Here is a 20,245-nt window from a genome sequence, read left to right as displayed (position 1 = left end):
TAAGGGTTTTCACTAAAAATCTCCACTTGATGGCTAAGATCTTCACTTTTAATCAAGGTCAAAATGTTTTTGAAAGCATTTTGAATTTCAAAGGACTGTTGGTAATCCAGCTCCGCCAGGGATGAAGGCTGCATTGTTTGATTTTAACATATAAAAGAATCAGGTCAGCTGGCTCCATCTGAGGTTGAATACCCGTCCTGCTGTAACTTCAGTAGAGCGAGAAAATTATTGATGTTATTGTTGTAGTTTTCTCTTTGCAAATTACTCTGAAGGTTATTCTTTGGTCCAACCTGTTTCTTACCACATCATATTAGACTTTCCACTTTTTTGAGTGGTTTTTATTTGAGTGGAAAAAGAGGTTTCTGCCTTTTTATCTTCAGATATTATTTAATACGTCTTTATCTTCAGGGGTTATTCCTCCAATTTTTAAATTGGCTGTTCAACCTCTACTGAAAAAAATCAAACCTTGACATCGACAATCTTAATCATTTTAAGGCGCATATCTTTTATTTATGTTTCTATTTCTTGAAACTATTCTAATTTGTAATTGCACTGTATATTTTCAGTTTTTATATCTGTGAAGCACTTTGTAAACTTAAAGTCATATATAAATAAAGTTTATTATTATTATTAACATGTTACCTATTCACACATCCAGACTTGAGAGTGTTAGTCCAATATTCACTCTCATTTATCTCTGTTTGACTTTACACCAACTTCTGAGGGAAATATCTGGAGCTGCTAATTTCTCTACTGTTTTTGCTAGGTTGTCACTGACTTTGTCTGTCTGCTGTTTGGTGCTTGGCAGGTAGTTTACAAATAGTTTATCAGGAGCTTTTTTGCTGAAAACAGCTGCTGCTACTGGATATCACACTGATTAGAGCGGTGAGGGTGAACCAAAACGGTTAAGTTCAGCAGATAGTCACACTGAGCCTGATTGCATCCTGCTACACAACACAAGAGTCACAGACTCTGAACTATAACCCACGTTAGCTTTCCTGCTAAAGTCTCCAGCTTATCTAACTTTCAAACATGAACACATGTCTTGTCCTGCACCTTAGCTTGTTGAACAAGCCACCAAACAAATGTTTAATATAGGCATCTGACATAATAACAGTGTATAAATGTCAGAAAATCACAAAAAGCATATTTCCCCTTTAATATCCATCAATAAACTGAATCCTCATTTACATAAAAAAAACTCTCAGAGCATCTGCTTCTGTAAAAGCCAAACTAGTTTTTGAGTGGTTTTTTTAATCTCTGAGGTTTTAAACTTCCAGCGTTTCGTATGCAGATGCATCAATACATCAAACTCACAATTCAGTCCCTGCAGACCTTCATCAGAGTATACTCTGATGATACGTGATTTGAATACAGTGAAGAGCAGTGCAGGGAATTATCTTTCCTACTTTAAAATCCATTATGCCTGTTTCGTCTTCATATTTTGTGAATAACTGAAGAATTTGTCAAAGTTGTGAAATTGTTTTTTTTCTAGTCCAGTGTCAGTGATAAAAAACACTTCTCAAAAACAGATAAAACTGCATTGGAAACAAGCAAAATGATGAAAAATGTTCAATTTTTTTAATGGAAAAAAGATATGTATACCCAGAACAAGACTCACTGACTTGTTAAGGCAGTGTAGAGGCTTTAACTATACATGGATTTTAAATTTTAAATGTATAATTACTTTCTTTGATTTCACATTTAACCAACAATTGACTGTTCCTTTTTCCACTAGTTTAATTAAAGCCCCAAACTGTAATCACTGATCATTGGTCTGCAATGGTCAAGCAAATAATTACAGCCACACAATCTTTAAGTTGTTTGTTCCAAAGACACCCTTTGTGCCACCTTTGGAGGGCGTTCCTGTTGCACTGACATTTTTTGAACAATTGAGGTCAGCATCCCTGTTAGCCCAAACTGACCACCATACACAAGCAGACTTTGGTTCGCACCTCCATGTCAACAAAACAAAAACAGAGAGCCAGAGCTGCAAATGGAGTAATTGGGCCGCTGTGCAGCAATTTTGTATTTAACCCAATGGGTTCTTTTTGTGTAGCAAGCTAAAAAGGTTTTTGTTTGTTTGTTTTAAAAAGTAGTTATTCAGTCCAGCTTATCGGTGTGAATGCTTTCCAGCATACACATTCTACATTATTTATTATTATTATTCTGCCCACTCAAATTACTTCCACATTATCCAACATAGAAACTTCATTCAGACATCAAAACATTCAGCTCTATTAGGACATTTGCACTATTACTTTTCTCATTCATACCCTTCATAATTTCCGAAATATTCAACATTTTCCGGCAATTTTGTTCTATTCAAATGAATGGAAGGAATGTTCAAAATTGACACATTCACACTTTTTCGTGCATTCTCAACTTTTCTCTGCTCATTCATACTTTCAGCTACAAACTCCATTTCATACTTTTTAAAAATAATCAACACAGCTGAGATTTCCTAACTTGACCCACCCATTTCACACTTTTTCAACTCATTCACATTCTTTCAGCTGCTCCTTCATCCAAATTAAAGCTAGCAATCCAGTTTAGCATCAGCCTTTCATCAGCCAGCATTCACATCACAATTACCACAGGAATACTTTTCTAGTACGTTATGCTTATGTCGCTGTTCCTCTGCAAAGAAAAGCTACTGGCTCGATCTGTTGAACAAGATTGAAGATGTGGCTGTGGCAGACATGTTCAGAGAGTCATATTCATCTCTGCAGGATTCAAATATTCAAATTTAATTAGTTTGTCCTATCAAGTCCTAAGAAATGAGATTAACAGAGGAAATGGCTCTGAATCAGTGACCCCAATCTAGGTGAACTGAATACTAAAACGCCTCTAGTGTAAAGTTAGTATAAATGGTGTCATGCTAGTATTTTACTGCATAGATGGAAAGACATTTAATGGAATATTAACATGAAGTGGAGGGGAAACCTGGTTCTCACAGAAGTAACCAACAGAATATAGTCAGGAATTCAATAGATTACTAATAGCTTTAATTAAAGGTCTGTCCTCTTCTAATACAGAATTCTCAGTGTTAAAATCCTATCCATGAATTCTAGAGCATTACCCAAAGGTGAATTGTGCAAAAATTTAAGTGAGTCAGACTCATGAATCATTAAAGGATAAGGTTGGCGATTATCTATGTTTTTCTTATTGCCAACAAGTCTCATGTGCAGAGCCAAACCAACAGTGAATCGATCTTACTTACAAGTATGTTGTGTGTATCCAAAGCCTGATATATCTTATTTCTCTGTGCCATAGCCCTCCCTTGTTGTCCAAAAACTATTAAAAACACATCAGTGAGCCACACCGCAGCACCGGGTGACATGGTCCTTCATCATGGAGATTACGGTCACGTTAGGTTGAAACGGCTCCAAAGACTAATAACAGCGATCTTGTTTTTCAGTCTACAGAGGGTAGTATTCTAATCTGTGTTTTTCAGTCTACTGCAACAATAGCAATAGTTGTAGTAGAAATGTCCACAGCTTAGGTAGACATTAAGAGTCAGAAGTATGGAAGAATATCCCTTACTTAAATGTATGGATTTAGTAACAGTATTAATTTATTTTACACAGCAGGTGATGGTGATAACATAAGTTATTTGGTCTTATCTCTCGGTTCTACTTTGAAGAATAACAGCTGCAGTTGAGATAGAGCCTCATGACTTAAAGAGCAATGTCAGCCAGAAGAGGAAAGAGATTGACCAGTCTGAGAGATACAGTACATCAGCTGAAAGGAAAAAAGAAAGAAGTAATTTCTCCTAGTAAAAGGGATGCTCTGGGCAGCTATAAGGCCATTTTTTTGAGTTCACTCAGTCTGACAATCTCTTCTAATCCTTGAAAAAGAACATCTGACCACATTCCCTGGAGAGGAGGTTAACAATGAGCTGTTCCCAAAGAAAAGCTTTTCCACTCAGCTTTAGTGTCTCTGATAGCAGAGCCGATGACACTTGTAAACGATAATCTCTGCAAGGTGTCAGCTGTTTATTACAGTAGATATGGAGGACTGTAACTGTTAAGTGAATCTGCTTCTTCCATCAGACTTCATAACATCCTTTTTGTTTGTTTTATTTGTGCAAAGCATCATAATACCCAAAACATTAGTGAGTAATAATGTTCAGTTCTTGCATAATCCTCAGTATTGACATTTTTGAATCTCAGAGCTGGAATCAATGATGTTACATAACACCTCAGAATATAAGAAAATTTTCTAAGAACTGTTTTAAAAGACCAAGGTCCATTTCTGCTTTTCAGCCTTTGGCTTGTGCATTGTTATGTGAGCAGTGAAGCTGTTTTTCACATGCTGTACCTTTCATACAATACATTATGCCAGCTCTTTCAGTTACTCATCGTAGCACTTGACTTTCACCTTTTCTTTGTTTCAGTTTCGTACATTTGACCCGTGTAAACAGCTCTGGTGCAGTCACCCGGACAACCCTTACTTCTGCAAAACCAAGAAGGGTCCACCTCTCGACGGAACTGAATGTGCTCCCGGAAAAGTAAGTTTAGTTTAGTCTATTGCCTATGATGCTTCACGTCCAAAAGTATGTGGACAGGCAAATAAAACAATGGGCTTCATGCAAGAACATTTTCATATCCTAAAACTCTTTTCTATGAGGTTTGCTTGTATGAATGTTCCAAGTTGGATTCAACAAACTCTCATAACTGCCCGAACTTGTTATAAATTGCTTTCAGCCTGATGAATGTCACCTGTAATGAGGAGGTGCGCATTCATGAGATTTGATCATTAGCACAATCAAAGGCCCTAAAATTGCTATTTACGGGGACCTGTTCCGCTCCATTTGTTGGAAACTTTTTACCAAAAAAGGGGTAAAAACAAGAATTTCACACAAATTTAGGAGAATCAGTAGTAGGGGACCTGAGACAAATGGAAAATATTAATACAGCTGCCAAGGACATGACATAAGAGAATCACTGTATTGTGACAGAAATAAAGAGGGAAAAGAGAGAAAGAGAGAAAATTCTAAGTAGGAGAAAATAAATAACATTTCTTTAATCACTCGTACTGTACCTGCCTAAGGGACACATCTGTTTGTACAAGTGGCTTTTGCATGAAGCCTATTGATTTGATCAATGCTGTTAATAAGACTCTTAAAGCACTTTCATGGTGCATCTATAATATAATAAATGATATAAGTTTGATTACAAAACCTGTGTTTCATCACAAGTCAGCCTCAACATTACATCACATTCCATAATCATGAGGGTTAACGTGCTGCTATAACCGCCTCCACTCTTCTGGGAAGGTTTTTCACAAGGTTTTTGGAGCCTGGCCGCAGGGATTTGCTCCCATTCAGCTGTGAGCGCATTAATGAGGTCCAACACTGATGTTGGATGATAAGGCTCACAGCTGGTGTTCAGATTCATCCCAAAACTGTTGAATGAGATTGAGATCAGGGCTCTGTGCACACCTGTCAAGTTCTTCCACACTCGGCAGGCATGTCATTTTGTATCTTTCTAATCTTTTTAATGCTATTTTCTGACTGGTGACGCGTATGCTTTGTGTTAGTTCAAGGTGCTCATCAGTCAAACCCTTCCATATATATATATATATATATATATATGGAAGTGTTGTGATGCTACCCAAATGCCTGATGAAGGTTGGATAGACCAAAACATTGTGATCTAATAAACATTTCAGCAGTAAGCAAGACAATGTGCAGGAGTTCTTCTCATTGTTTTTAAGTTGCACCTTCCTCTGACACACCTGTCACATATTCGGGTGTCCAGAGATTTTTTTCAAAGAAGTACTACCACACCAAAATGGGAAAAACCATTTTCTTGATACATATGAACTTGTGCATGGGAGTATTACCATATTTAAGCAGAACATGACTGTGCACATACTGTAGCTATATAGTGTATTTCTCATTTACTGTATTGCCTGTATTATCATTTTAGCAGAGAGAAAAAAGCCCTTTTTTAGTTGGCTTACTTTCCTCTCTCCTCCAACCCTTGTCATTTCTTGTAGTGGTGCTACAAAGGTCACTGCATGTGGAAGAACCCAAATCAGGTCAAGCAAGACGGCTCGTGGGGCTCCTGGAGCAAATTTGGCTCCTGCTCTCGCTCTTGTGGAACTGGAGTTCGCTTCCGGACACGTCAGTGCAACAACCCGGCGTAAGTGGCCAACATTTGTTTCTGTGAGGCATCATGAATGATTGTCAAAACTGAAGGCAGAAATAATGGAGGTTGATTATTCTAATTGATAATGCTGCTGAAATATTAGGTACTAAATTTGCTGATTTTAGGTTTTTTGTTGTGTTCGTCCAAAATTATATGTTGGAGCACCACATTTGAAATTAGTGTTTTAGGCTTTATTGTGTTTTAATCCTTGATAGCTGAGTGTGCAGAGTTATTCTGTACTTTTAATCATCAGTCAATTATGGACTAAAAGATAAAGTGGATAATTTACTTTGTACATGCCCTTCTGTAAAACCTTGAATTGATCCTGCCCCATAATGAGTTAGCAATTCATTGTATGTAGTTTTAATTAGGCTGTCCACATCAGGAAAAAGAAAGCATAGGTTGTTTGTTCAAACACTTAAAAACTCATGTTTACATTCTTCTGGCAAGCAGCTTCTTGTGGTTGAGAGAGTAATGATTGTCCTCAGTGAGCAGCTGAGGTGGAAGTAGTGTGGAGTTTATATACTGTCACAAAATGTCTTGGAAAGAAGACCAGTTAAATGGTTGGTTCAACAAAGACTTTGACACAGGAAACTGTGGTTCACGTCCCATCTCATACCAACATTCAACTGTGGTTTGTTTTAACCATGACAGCAGTGTTGTCCTAACTTAACCCACGACTATGATGTTTCCCCATGCTTAACCAAGGAGTTTTTGTTTCCTAAACTCAAAAGGAATGGTTTGACATTTTGGGGAATATGCTTATTGGATTTCTTGCCCAGAGTTAAATGGAAAGATCAATACCAATCTCATATGTCCTTTCAAAATAATACTGGAGCCAGGAAACAGTTAGTGTAGCTTGACATAAAGACAGTCTTTAATCACACTGAAATCACTGCTCCAGGCTAAGAGATAGTCCGACACATAACCCCAAAGTGTTGCTTTTTAACTTCAGTTTTTGTACAAATGAGACAAATCAGTGCTGGAAGGCGGATTTTCTTTTACCTTTGGACAGTGCAGGCTAGATTGTTCCTCTGTTTCCAGTCACAGTAATTCACTGTTAATGGGTAACTACACACTAAATCATTTGTTATGCTGTACACATAATCTCATAGGTTTACGCTGGTATATGATGTTGATACTATTGATTTTCCTAACAATACACATATTGTGTGTAAAAACTTTCTTCTTGTTTTATTCTGCTCAAATTAACTTATATGTGTCTGCTTGGATAATAAATGACAATGAATAACAGGGTACTGGCTAACTGTAGCCTCAGTTTGTGCATCTCACACATAGCTGGTGGTAGCGTTAGCAAGCCTGATAAATGACAGCGAAGAGACAACGACGAACTACTGATTTATTCCTTTTCTGAGGCAGTAAACACAAGCACACCATTCCTCTGCTGCGTTTTTTTAAATATGCTGTGAGGGAGGGAGCTAGCAGAACCTTTTAAACAATTGTCTTAATGCTGCTCTTAATGGTCTTTCATTTGTCATCTAGAAAATATTTCAACAGTATGGGAGGAAAAGTGTACAAAGGTCAATCAGTAATTGCACATAAATACATGCAATGCATTAACACCTCATGGAAAAAGGTTCTGAAGTGAATTATCATCACAAAGGTGAGGTAATATTAATATAAGTCGGATGTGAATTAGAACCAGTGGTCAGCCGTGAGAGGTTTGACAATCAGCACCTTGATATGGCGAGTTTTTTTAAGCAACATGAGACGACTCTCACGCCGTAGCTCCAAAGAGGCTGAGTCATATTCGCCCAAACTGCAGGTGCATTGTTAAAAATAACCCTAATCTTTCATATAAGCTGCTTAGTGTTTTAGCATCCCTTTTAGAGCAGGATTTGTTTTCTCGTTCTTGGTTTCAAAGAAAGGCTCACTGTTTGATCAGCTCCTCTGCTGTTCATCCGTTTCCTTCCCTTAGGCCCTCCAACGGCGGCCAGGACTGCCCAGGAGTAAACTACGAGTATCAGCTGTGCAACACTGATGACTGCCCCAAGCACTTCGAGGATTTCCGAGCCCAGCAGTGCCAGCTCCGCAACTCACACTTTGAGTTTCAAAATGCCAAACACCACTGGCTGCCCTATGAGCATCCTGATGGTAAGCCAGAAAAATGTCAACAGATTGTTTTGTTCCAGCATGTGTCTGCTGTGTTTTTTTATGCCAAAGAGAAACAATTGAACTTGAAGGGGGTAGGGGATTGGGATTCTTCTTTTTTTGTGTGAAAAAGACACATTTTCAAGTGTGTTTTTGTCTTGTTTATAGTTTTTTGACCTTTCCTATTCTTTCTCAGTGGCCTATCAAAGTCACCATTACAGTACCAAGGGTCACAACTAACTTAACTTTTATTGTGGGGCTTAATATTTCCTCTTTAGATTGGCGTGTACACACAAATTAATTTACTCTTATGGGATTCATCAGTATTTTATTATTTGCAATATTCTCTTTTCTTGCATTTTTACTTTAATTTACAAACAGTTTGTTTCAGTGTAATACAAAAAATAATAGTATGTGATTTGGCCTGTGGTGCAAAATATGTTTCTATTTGTGGCACACTGAAATTTTCTGTAATCATCATGTTTTATAAGGATTTCCATGCAGGTGCAAACAATTGGTTTTGTGAATCTGATGTATGTATTTAAATGTTAAATAATGCATTTTGTAGGCAGAATATATAATAACTCATACAGGCTCAGGATGCTCTGGACAGTGTTCATCATACTGATGGTTTGCAGGAAGAAGCTTTTTCTGAGTCTCTCAGTGATGGACTGAGAATAGAAGCTGGAATAGTTTTTTGGGGGGGAGTGATGAAGCTCCTTCTTAATCCTACTAGTTCTGGTTCTGCACCCTCTGGTGTAGAAGTCCTGCTGAGTGGGGAGTGATGATCCTTACTATGTAGAGCTTTATGGTTCTGAGCAGAGCAATTCCCAGACCAGTCGGAGATGCCCACTGTCAGGATGCTTTCCACAGCTCCAGAGTGAAAAGTCTATAGGAGCTCCAGAGAGACTCTGGATTTCCTTAACTGTCTTAGGTGATAAAGCCATAGCTTTGCCTTTCTCACAGAGATGTCTGTATGTATATACCATGTCAGATTCTTGGTGATGTGGACTCCCAGGTGTCTGAAGGTTCTCACCATCTTAAGAGTGAAAATAAAAAAAACATTACGGGATGAGACCCAATGACTGAAAGCACTGTATAATCGCACGTCAGTACACATAAAAAAGATTGAAATTCTCCAATATTTCCACACATGTAGTTCAACTTTTAAAAGGATCAGCTGCATGATGGGTGATGCTGTATTTGAAATGATGAAATATGAAATAAAAAACAATCTTTCATAATATTCCTGTCATTCCATGTTGGATTTCTTACCTAAATATTTCATCTAATAATCTGTTTTCTTGTAGCCAACAAGAGATGCCATTTGTACTGCCAGTCAAAGGAGACAGGAGACGTGGCGTACATGAAGCAGCTGGTGCATGACGGGACACGTTGCTCCTATAAGAATGCCTACGATATCTGCGTGCGTGGAGAGTGTGTGGTAAGGACGTGTTTAAACTACATGATTCCTGACATATTAAAAAATCACATCAGGTAAACATGCACATTAGTGGCTGCAGGCTGTTTGAATCTTGAAAGCTTTGAAGGAATTCATTAAAATTACACTGTGGGATGTTAGTAAACTGCATCATCATTACTGTAGGTTCAACTTGTCACATACTGGCTTAACATTGAGTGCTCGCTCACTGCTCTTTAGAAGAAAGTTGTATGATTTTCCTGCTGATTTGATTCATCATTTCCAGTTTGTCCTGAGATTTTCCCCAGATAGCAGAAATTAATTAAAGTAAATCAAACCACTGCAACTTAAGCAGGTAAATGTCATTTCTGTCGCAGCCTTGTTTACATCTTAATTTTACTGTATATCACAATTCACAAATTTGCCTCAGGTGGCTTTACAATCTGTACAGCAATACAACATCCTCTATCCTTACACCCTTCACCCTATAAGAATTTGGAGAGCATTAAGAGGAAATTAGTTTAGATTATTCAAATATTTTAAATGAAGATCAGATGCATTTTGTAGGAAAAAAGTTTGAATCAAATGGATTTGATTTGGATGAAGGAATCCAAAAAATGTTGCTCTATGTCTCACAACACACAAGTTACGTATCAAAATATAAGTACCTTATAAATACCTTATAATCTAACACCAGAACAGCCACATACTGGTGCTATTGGTTCTGGATATGCACCTTGGTCATGGTCAAACTTTCCACCAAATCTGATGACAAATCATTTGAGATGTCCTGCTATGTAACAAACAAATTAAACCAGACACATAACCCTTCCTGGCAGAGGTCATAAAATGACTCCTCTGGTCCTTCTGTCCAAATGTGACACCTCATATGTGAACTTGTCCTCCAACTCCAGAGGCAGTCTGCTAACACCAGCTTTTGCCCAGTCAGCACTGATAATCCAGTACCTAATAATGCCTCACGTCAGCATCTTGTCAAGTTATGTAGTGAATTTCACAGTTCCTCCTGGCAAAAAGAGAGTATCAGCTCTTCTCTGTAATTATTTTCTTGGTCTTCAGAAAGTTGGCTGCGACAGAGAAATCGGCTCCAACAAAGTGGAGGACAAATGTGGCGTTTGTGGTGGGGACAACTCCCACTGCCGCACCGTTAAAGGAACCTTCACCCGAACACCAAAGAAAGCTGGTAAGGCAGCATGGAAATTACTAACACAACTGTCTTACCTTTCACATTCATTCCCTGATTTATTTTCTTGTTTGTTAATGTATGAGGTTTGGTATCATGCTGATAACTGAATGTTTGTAATTCATGACACACCTGAGCCATAGACATACTGTACGTACCATACTGTCGTTTTCCATTTATTTATCATTTCTTTAATGATTCAGTGAGGCCAATTGAAGAGGATATTAGAGAAGATGGAAGCAAAAATGTGATGCAATGCAGCGTGGCATCACCCGTCCATTATTTTCTATAATGGACACCTTGGAGTACATTATCATATTTACATCTCTCTATAACTGATAACCCATTCATTTATGGTCATAAGATAAGGCTGGCATTACTCTACATTTTTGTTATTGTCAACAAATCCTGTGAAAAGAACAAAAAACAACACTTTGCGTGCCTTCCTCTAAATACTTACCTACCATGTCAGTAGCAACCCAAGTACATCTGTTCCTACAGAAGATCATTTAAAAACTGGTCACAAATATATAATTTTGAAAAAGAATTTCCTGAAACAGCTGGTCCCTGTAGTTTTTTAGCAAAAGTTGCTGTGCTTAAACAAGAGTAAATGCTTTTTTTGTTTGTTATTTTGTTATTTCCAGCTGCAGATCAATACACATTACACATGCTCTAGTGAGTATTCACAGCAGCAGGGATGTGCATGTTCATGGTAATGAACAACCTCTTTTTCTGTCTCTGTGTGTTTGAAAACACCTCCAGTTACTCTTAGGTAGAATCCCTGAAGACTCCTCTAACCATCTGGATGAAAAAGTATCCAAGATTTTTAACCTGTTTTCAAAGTTGTGCCTCCATTTCCAAATCAAAACAAAGATAGTCGCCCACTGGGCCAGTTAGATAGACGACAATCGCAACTTGGGATACTGGTCAAAAATCTTTAAAATCATGTAGCAGATGGAATATTTTTTCATCCAGATGGTTGGAAGAGTCTTTGAGGACTGATTTATTAAATTAAATGAAACTGTCAGAACAACTGTGTGTTAAAATGAGCCTCTGGGTTTTTCAGACATCGTCGGTTAATTAACTTTTAGAGAAACCGAAGGTTACCTCTGTGACCCGGGTGTGTGCTGATACATGAGAGGCACAAACTGGGGTTATGTAATGAAGTGACATGTCACCCACTGTTGGAGCTCTGCTGGCACAGAGAGATAAGATATATCAGGCTGTTGTTAGTGGGAGGTTTTATTTATTATCGTTTAATGGGATTTAATGACAGTGAAAAATAAAAAGTAAAGCATATTCGAGCCTTATCCTGATTGATTCCTCACATAGCGACAGTTACTGTCAGTTAATTTCACCACTGTGAGTGATCTGGTAATTCAGGATGAAGCATCAGGGTCGTTGCTTTTAGACAGTAATTAAATTGTTGCCTTGAACTACTGTATGATTGAGGTGTCCTGGTTTATAATTTCGATGGCCACCTGCCAACCAATCAGAAATCCAAGCTCCTTCATCATGAGCCTTTATTATTACAGGAAGGTTCCACCGTACGACCTCTCCTCTGCATGAGGTGTACACTATAGATACAACCTGACCAATAAATGCAGCACATATCTTCTTTGCATGAAATATAGGCTTATGATTTATAAAGGTCGTAGTTTGAGGAAATTAAATGTGGAGTGCAGTTTTTCTCTTCTTCAATAACTTTAATGAGAGCATGCAATCATTTAAGCACTGATTAAAAAAGCAAAGTGTCTAGTGTTTAAAACTGATCTTGATTAGCCGACCAGATTCAACTCCATTATCAGCCGTAATTTAGTAAAGGCTCTGTTCATTTTTAGCTTTTCGCTGGCTCTCTTAATCATGTTTTTAGCTTTTTTTTACAAGCTCTCATTTGAATTCTTTTAACATCTCAAAATAAAAACTGCCAAACCTACTAACAAAGACTGATTCCTGGAGAAAAAAAGAAGAAAAAAGCTGTAGCTGTGATATAAAATCATCAAAGCTGAAGTGGCCAATAAAACATTCCCTGTCATGCGGAGTATTAATTTTGATTCAGTGAGAGACTGCTCTTAGTATAAAAAGGATAAGTGTTGAACAGCCATTGGGAAACATTTTCAGATCTCAGATTTGTGAGGTAAACCACCAAGCAGAATGCTCGCTGGAGTGCTGCTGGACTCAAATAAGACACATAACCACCTGTATTTTCCTGAAGTGAGAAATAGCGAGGAAAATAGTGAGGGAGTATGCACTCTGCAGTGCCTTAACACAGCCGGGAGCAGATATAATAACAACAGCATGAACACATTCATCCTGACCGCTGCAAATGTAGCAGCAATAGACTGTTATTTATGTTAAAAGGACAAATGGCAAATTCACATTTGTACATAAAAAGCGGTGAGCCAGACCTAATCGTCTCAGCCAGTAGACTTTCAAGAAGAAGCAGGCTATGATGCAGTAAATTTACATCCATCTTAGTTTCCGGGTGGTGAGTCTTGTCCTGTTTATGATCATAATGGGGATATGAGCGTCCAGATGGTGATACATCGCTCTGTGGCAAAAGTGGAGTCAGGATGAATGCTTTTTTTTTTCTCAGGAAATGAAGGAGGAAGCTTTCATGTGTCATTTCTTGCTGCAGAGCCGTAGATTAAACTTGTGTTCCAGTTACACACTGCCTAATTCAAACAGGGGTTTGAGTAGAGCTTGAAGATTTATTCTTAACCTAGAAAATAGCAGTCTAACAAACATCCACTCAAGGTCCACGTACTAGAGATTTAGCTATATCTCATGGCCTTTGTCAGCAGTTTGAGAAAGTTTGCTTGGTTGTCATGAAGATGATTCAGTTGTCATTACAGGGTAGTACTTTGGTCACATGATGACAGGTGGCCTTATATGGTATTTTGAGTATTGTAAATAAATATTATGAAAGTTACTGTGTTAAGATAACTATCAGACTTGGGTACACCATCTAAATCTGTATTAATCACGGAGTGGATAAGTAGCTCAAAAGTGTAGCATAGCAATGCTAATGCTAACCGTTTTATGTAAGTGAATGAAAGATGCTAAAACACTTAGCTTCGTAGTCTGGAAGGTATAGTTAAAAAAAAAACAGATATGTGTGGTCTACTCTAGTCTGCTAGTTAGCTGATGAGTCAAGATAACTAGTAGACCACTGGGGTAATTGATAATAAGTTCAAAAGTTTTGAATAGAAAAGCTAATGCTAACCGTTTCATGTAAGTGAATGGAAGATGCTAAAACGATTAGCGCCATACTCCAGGAGGTGTAGTTAAATAAAAACACAGTTTCAAGTGGTCTAACCTAGTTTGTAGGTTAGACCACTTGATGTATAGTAGTTTATTCCATATCAGCAAAATGTTTTAGTGAATAAATAGAAAATAAAGTGGTACTTGAGCTGAAAGTGAGCTGTCAATCAAACGTGATCTGGACACGCCCACACAGTCCTGAGAAATGGTTTGAGCAGCCAAATGAGCTGTTTTTGAGCTAAGTTTTCTAATAGTTATGAATGTTTATTTTCATTCAGATTTTTGTGGATGCTTAATTAGACACTCAACTTTGATATCATATATGCATTTTTATGATTTCAAGCCACGTTTTCAGAGGCTTTAAGAAGTCTTTGAAAAAAGATAGTTTTTCCTTTGTGAAGTTCAAAGAAAAGGTTCGCAATTTTTTCAAATCTGTCCTAAAACAATAATCAGGAGCCCAAATGAACAGTGACACATGTTTTTCTTGCTCTAATCATTCCTACTGGTCACACTACCATTAACAAATAAAGAAGCAGCTTCATGTTTCATGATTTGACTTGTAAAATCCCGACTCAGGTACAGCCCTAGCGGGAGGTCATATTGACTTTACATGAGATCATAGATGTGTTTATGAAATTGGTGTTCACCTCCTGTAGATCTTTACATTCGCAGCTAATAATTGAGCCTACGGGGAGGGCGCAGAATGACGCCGAGGTGCCGCCAGAGCTGTCACTCTGAACAGTAGGGTTCGTTCGGCTAAAGACCCTTATTAATAAGACTTAGCCGAGAAATAATTTAGCACCTGTTTTACTTATATATTTATTTAGAAGTTCATTAAAAACGTATGGTTTCCCTTTATACAGACTTTTTAATTAAAGCTGCATCCCTCAGGTTATCTCGCCTCTGCAGCCACAGGACACACACACACACACACACACAATTAAAGTGACCAATACTCAGTGCACTGATGTTGCCAATACAAAACTCACCCACTGTGCAGAGCTGAATTAGTGTGAATAAGTTGTTAATTTCTTTTTTGGAAAAATGTGTCTTCACATCAACTGCCAGCATGAAGAGAGTAACTTAATGAATGACCAGTGCTTTTAAACGGTTTCATGATGCCAGCCTCATCTGCCATGAATAATTTATCATCCAATTTTGATTCAAGTGAAATGATGTTGAAAAGTTAATAGAGAGCTCCAGGCAAAAATGAAAATGGACTTTCCAAAGACCCTTGACGTTTCGGCTTCATCAAACCGTTGCAGGATGTTTGTTTTCTTTTAAAAAACTGTGATCAATCTTCCTTTTTTCTTAACATCTCACTCTCTTACTCAACAACTCACATTTTTTAACAGGGAAACAGTTAAGCAAGAGAGCCCAAAAAGAAAACCCTTTGTTGGAAAACACAATATGCAAGTATCCAGTGTTACTGAGTCCTTCACAACCTCTTTTCTAGCATTTTCTGCCCAGCTTGTAGTGCAGATGGATGCCTAACGCTGTAGACACCTCCTGTAGATACATGAGTGATATAAACTGCTGTTTATTTCTGTTCCTTGTTACTAATTAATTGTCTATTTAGGTCTCAACTGTCATAACTGTCACAGGTATATTATCCAGTCAAGTCTCTAAAACTTTCTATTTTTTAAATGTTTATGGTCATTTTATGTATATGTCTCTGGAGCAGTTGCTTTCAACAGCCTAACAAACTAACTTTAAAGTGCAAATAAAAATGTCCCATAAACATACCTGCAGACCTTTAGAGGCAATCTGGGATATTGTTGGCCATTTATCAGCTGATTGATTTAACCTAAACTGGCACACTGATGCTCTGTTTACACCGAGCAACAGGTCTTTTTTAGAAAACTAGCTTATATGCTGTATTTTTTTTTAGTCTACAAAATATTCTCTTATCAAATTGTAATTTCTGTCGAGCGGCTGGTGGTTCTGAAATTGACTGCCCTCAGAGGATGTTCTCTGCAGAAGCGAGAGGGTATCTTGTGTCATTTTTCCAAAAGTTGGATTGCACTTATATCTTCAATATACTGTAGAGTGAGCTGCTACCTGTTGTAAACTTGTGTGAACCCGGCAACAGTGTGCCAGTTGCATTCATAATCACCTTAGTGACACCGCTGTGTTTGTGTCAGGAGAGTGTTGGTCCTGCCTGTCAAATCTAAGGGCGAGTAATTACACCGCTGCAGTTCAGTCCTGGTGATTGGCAAGTGCCACCCTGCCAGATAAAATAGTTAACCTACTCGTCCGTTGTGAATTCCTCTGCTACCTGCTATGCTAATTAAATGTGCCTCCACTGTAGGTGATGTTGTTGCAGAGGAAACACTTCGTAACTGACTAACTGATTCATTTCATTTTAAAGGGAAGACCAGAGGAGCCTTTTCTTTGCCCAAAGGAGCTCGAAATGTGCTTTTAAATGAAACGGAAGACTTTAGAAATGTACTTGGTGAGTCACAGTAGGTTTGTAAGTGGTGGACATTCCTGCCAGAAGCTTTGCTGCCTTATAGTCTGAAAAAAAAAAACTGTTTCTCATCACTTATTGAAACATGGCTGAAGGTTCTTTTCATTCACATCCTGTATGTACATACAGCAATCGATATGAACGCAAAGGAACATCCTGTCCTCATCATATGTTGTGTAGAAGTATTAGAGGATTAATTGATATTTCTAAAGAGTTCTCGGATGACACAACAGGTGTGAATGAAAAAACCTTTATGAGCTGTTTCAATAAAACTTCATTTTTTCCTGCAGGTCTCTACTGTGAAGAGGAAAACTGATGTAGACATTTAGTTGTTTTGTTTCCCCCCTCAAACTTTACATCTTTGTAGAGCAAAGTGAACAATACTTCTGAAACATGCGGGATGTCCACCACTGCAAACAGATAATTTCTGTATGTGCTTAACTTACCTGTCTCTGTCTTATCTTTCCTAACCCACCTTCCACCTTCTGCTGCTGCTGCTGCTACAAAACTTGGCAAAGGTTACCTTAAGATGTTTCTCATTCCTCCTGGAGCTAGACATGTGATCATCCAAGAACATGAGGCCTTCCCTCAAATTCTTGGTAAGTGTGACTCCATAACACGAACACATGTACAAAACCAGAGGATGCCTAAAAATAGATAATCACCATCCTCCGCATGTTTCCCTGGAAGACTAATGGGAACATGCACTGTAAAATCATAGATTATACTCTTTGCATAATTTATTCCTTGTCACCTCCTAGGCTTAGAAAATTAATCTTCATACTGTATTGCACATTCATTATTCATCAATCTTTTAAAAGAGAGGTTTCTGGGTTCTCTCTTTTTAAGTTTTGCATTTTTCTGGACTGCGCTGGGCTGAATTCACAGTCACAGTCGAGCACAGTGAGAAGGAATCAGCGTTATTCATGACCAGAATAACAGAGGACATGGAATAAATCAGTATGAAATATCGTCATACTCATATTTAAATATGTTCTCTGCAGGGTTTTGTCTGGATCATTTTTGAGTAGTGGCACAGAGTCAGAGGTGAGGGGCCGATGATCAGTATGTACAGAGGAGAAAAACAACAGCATCGGTCGTCTCAGTGAATGTCCGATAATATCATACAATATATATCAAATACATACAAAAGACCTCTAGTCCTTGTAAGAATTATGACTCTAATATGTCGGAAGCAAAGTAGGGAATACAGACAGGTGACAAATTAAATGAAAAACCAACATAAGATGCCACCAGAACAGCTTCAATGTGCCTTGTCATTGATTCTACAAGTCTCTGAACACTACTGAAGGGATGAACACCAAGATATTCCTTCATTTGGTGTTTTGATGATTGTGGTGGAGAGCGCTGTCTAACACGTCGGTCCAAAATCTCCGGTTGAGATTCACATCATTTTTATACTCATCAAACCATTCAGTGACCCCTCATGCCCTGTGAATTGGGGCATTGTCATCCTGGAAGAGACCGCTCCATCAGGATAGAAATGTTTCATCAATAGGGTAAAGGTGATGACTCAGAACAACTTTGTATTGATTTGCAGTGACCCGTCCCTCTAAGTGGACCCAAACCATGCCAGCAAAATGCCCCCCACAGCATAACAGAGCCACCAGATCCCCTTACTGTAGGGGTCAAGCATTCAGACCTGTACCGGCTTTTCCTTTAATTTGTCACCTGTCTGTAACAATGACTTTAACAATGACTTATTATTTATATTATGATATAATTTTAACTGTGACGGCATAGGTCCCCTAACCTTGATCCAGGAAATTAACCCAAACCATGATATTTCCCTACCCAAGCACTTTTTGTGCTTTAACTTAACCCATAAGAACCCCGACCCATTTCTCCTTAGAGGAAAATTATGGGAAATATAAAACAGACGAAATGGACTACAAGGAACACATTTCTGATATTTATTTTGAAATTTTACCTTCAGTGTATATATGTATATATGTCATAACAATATTTCCCTAACTTGTTTTATATCAATTTGTTCAAGAAATGTGTTCAGAACAGGTTAAATGTAATACAGGACTTAGTTATTATTAAAGCATCAGAATTGTTAAATGGGTTGAAACCTACCTTTAGTAACAAAAAACAAGATTTTTAAAATTAGCTAGTTCTGTCACATTTGCTGACCAGGCACACCGCCATTTTGGAAGTGATGTCATAGGTACACAGATTCACACATTGTCACATGACTGCACCAGGATGTTCAGTAGATGTCACTGAGGGACATCATGAGTAAAAATCAAGGATAAAGCTGTATAAGGAATTTTCCAGAACATTGAAAGGGTTGGTGACACCTTTGTCACAATGGGTTCTTATGGGTTAATGACTCCTTAACCATAGTGGTGTCAGAAAGGCACCGACAAATGATGTCCTGTTGATGGGGACATGAGATCAGATAACACTCATGTGTTGTTCTGAAGGGCATAGATAGAATATCTCCAGACTTATCTATGAAATAATACTTGTTTTGGTCAAAATAAATGCCAACATCAGGTTCATACACTGTGAAGAAGAGTGGGCAGTTCATCTTATGTAATCAGTCCAACGAGCCTTGGCCATGTAATAATAACATGAAATAATAACATGGCAAAATGTAATAACCATTAACATATGTTGTATATCTTATATAAAGATTGAGAAATGTCTTCTGATAGAGAGTCTCAAGTGTTTAGGACTGTTGCTCTTTAATAATAAAGCCCTTTTACTCTCAGAGAAAACCATCAACAGCATAAAAGCAAAAGCTAGAAGGAGGATCTGAAAAAATGTGCATGTACAGCAGAAATGTTTCATTTTCAGTTCTTTATCATCCCGTAATGGCCCCATTAGCAAGATGTTATTGATTCGATGAACATTCCTAAAGAGAATAAACATAATACACTCATAACACACTCTTTCTCGAGCCAGGTTTGATCCAATTATTCTGAATTGGCATGAGATGGAGCATTCTCCTCTGTTATCATGAAGCTGAAAGGCCCAATGAGAGGTCAATGTGAGTGTTAGAGACTACTATAGTGGTATATTGGCTCTGTGTGCTTCAGGAGAGGACTGTACTTTGCCAGCTGAAATAGCCTCCATCATCACAAAGCTTCAGTTACTGAGAAACATCTAAAATATGTGATCACGTTTATTTTGATTAAAATTCTGCAACCCAGAGAGAGAAAAAAAGAAACTCCCCTTTGCAGAAGCTGTCTTTAGCAAAGAAACAGAGGTGTTAAAAATACACAATGTAGTTTTGTAAAAGCAACTTTTTTTATGCTGCCAGTTTTAGCATTGAATTTATGCCTGTGCTGTAGTTTTTAGTAGCATCCATCCTTCTTGCCACTGTCATTATCTGTCAAATGACGTGCTGATGGATCACTATAAAGACTATTCTGACTTGTTTACATTTCAAGGACCAGTGTTATCCGAGTTTCCAGCTGTCAGTTCTGCATTACTGTCATTGTGTCAATAGTTGATATATAATGTAGCAGCGCTGAGACAGAATTTATTCATCATGACTTCAAAACTAGAAATGTATTAGAATCTAAAAACTTAAGTTAGAGGGCAAGTTTGAAAGAAATACAGCAGATTTCTGGGACTCATCTGTT

General features: G+C 37.9%; 1 protein-coding gene across 1 annotated transcript in view; it reads left to right on the top strand.

Moving 5' to 3' along the window:
- The window catches only part of adamts3 (ADAM metallopeptidase with thrombospondin type 1 motif, 3), a 152,461-nt gene that overhangs the window by 101,645 nt on the left and 30,571 nt on the right, over window positions 1–20,245 (top strand). The window contains exons 11-16 of the mRNA XM_042422035.1: window positions 4,400–4,513; window positions 6,007–6,152; window positions 8,098–8,273; window positions 9,581–9,714; window positions 10,768–10,891; window positions 17,144–17,224. Coding sequence (XP_042277969.1) covers window positions 4,400–4,513; window positions 6,007–6,152; window positions 8,098–8,273; window positions 9,581–9,714; window positions 10,768–10,891; window positions 17,144–17,224 — 775 coding nt within the window. The remainder of the gene's footprint in view (window positions 1–4,399; window positions 4,514–6,006; window positions 6,153–8,097; window positions 8,274–9,580; window positions 9,715–10,767; window positions 10,892–17,143; window positions 17,225–20,245) is intronic.

Source organism: Thunnus maccoyii, chromosome 9 (assembly GCF_910596095.1).
Source record: "Thunnus maccoyii chromosome 9, fThuMac1.1, whole genome shotgun sequence".
Taxonomy (NCBI): domain Eukaryota; kingdom Metazoa; phylum Chordata; class Actinopteri; order Scombriformes; family Scombridae; genus Thunnus; species Thunnus maccoyii.
Note: the sequence above shows the minus strand (reverse complement) of the source record. Positions and strands in the feature narration are given on the sequence as shown.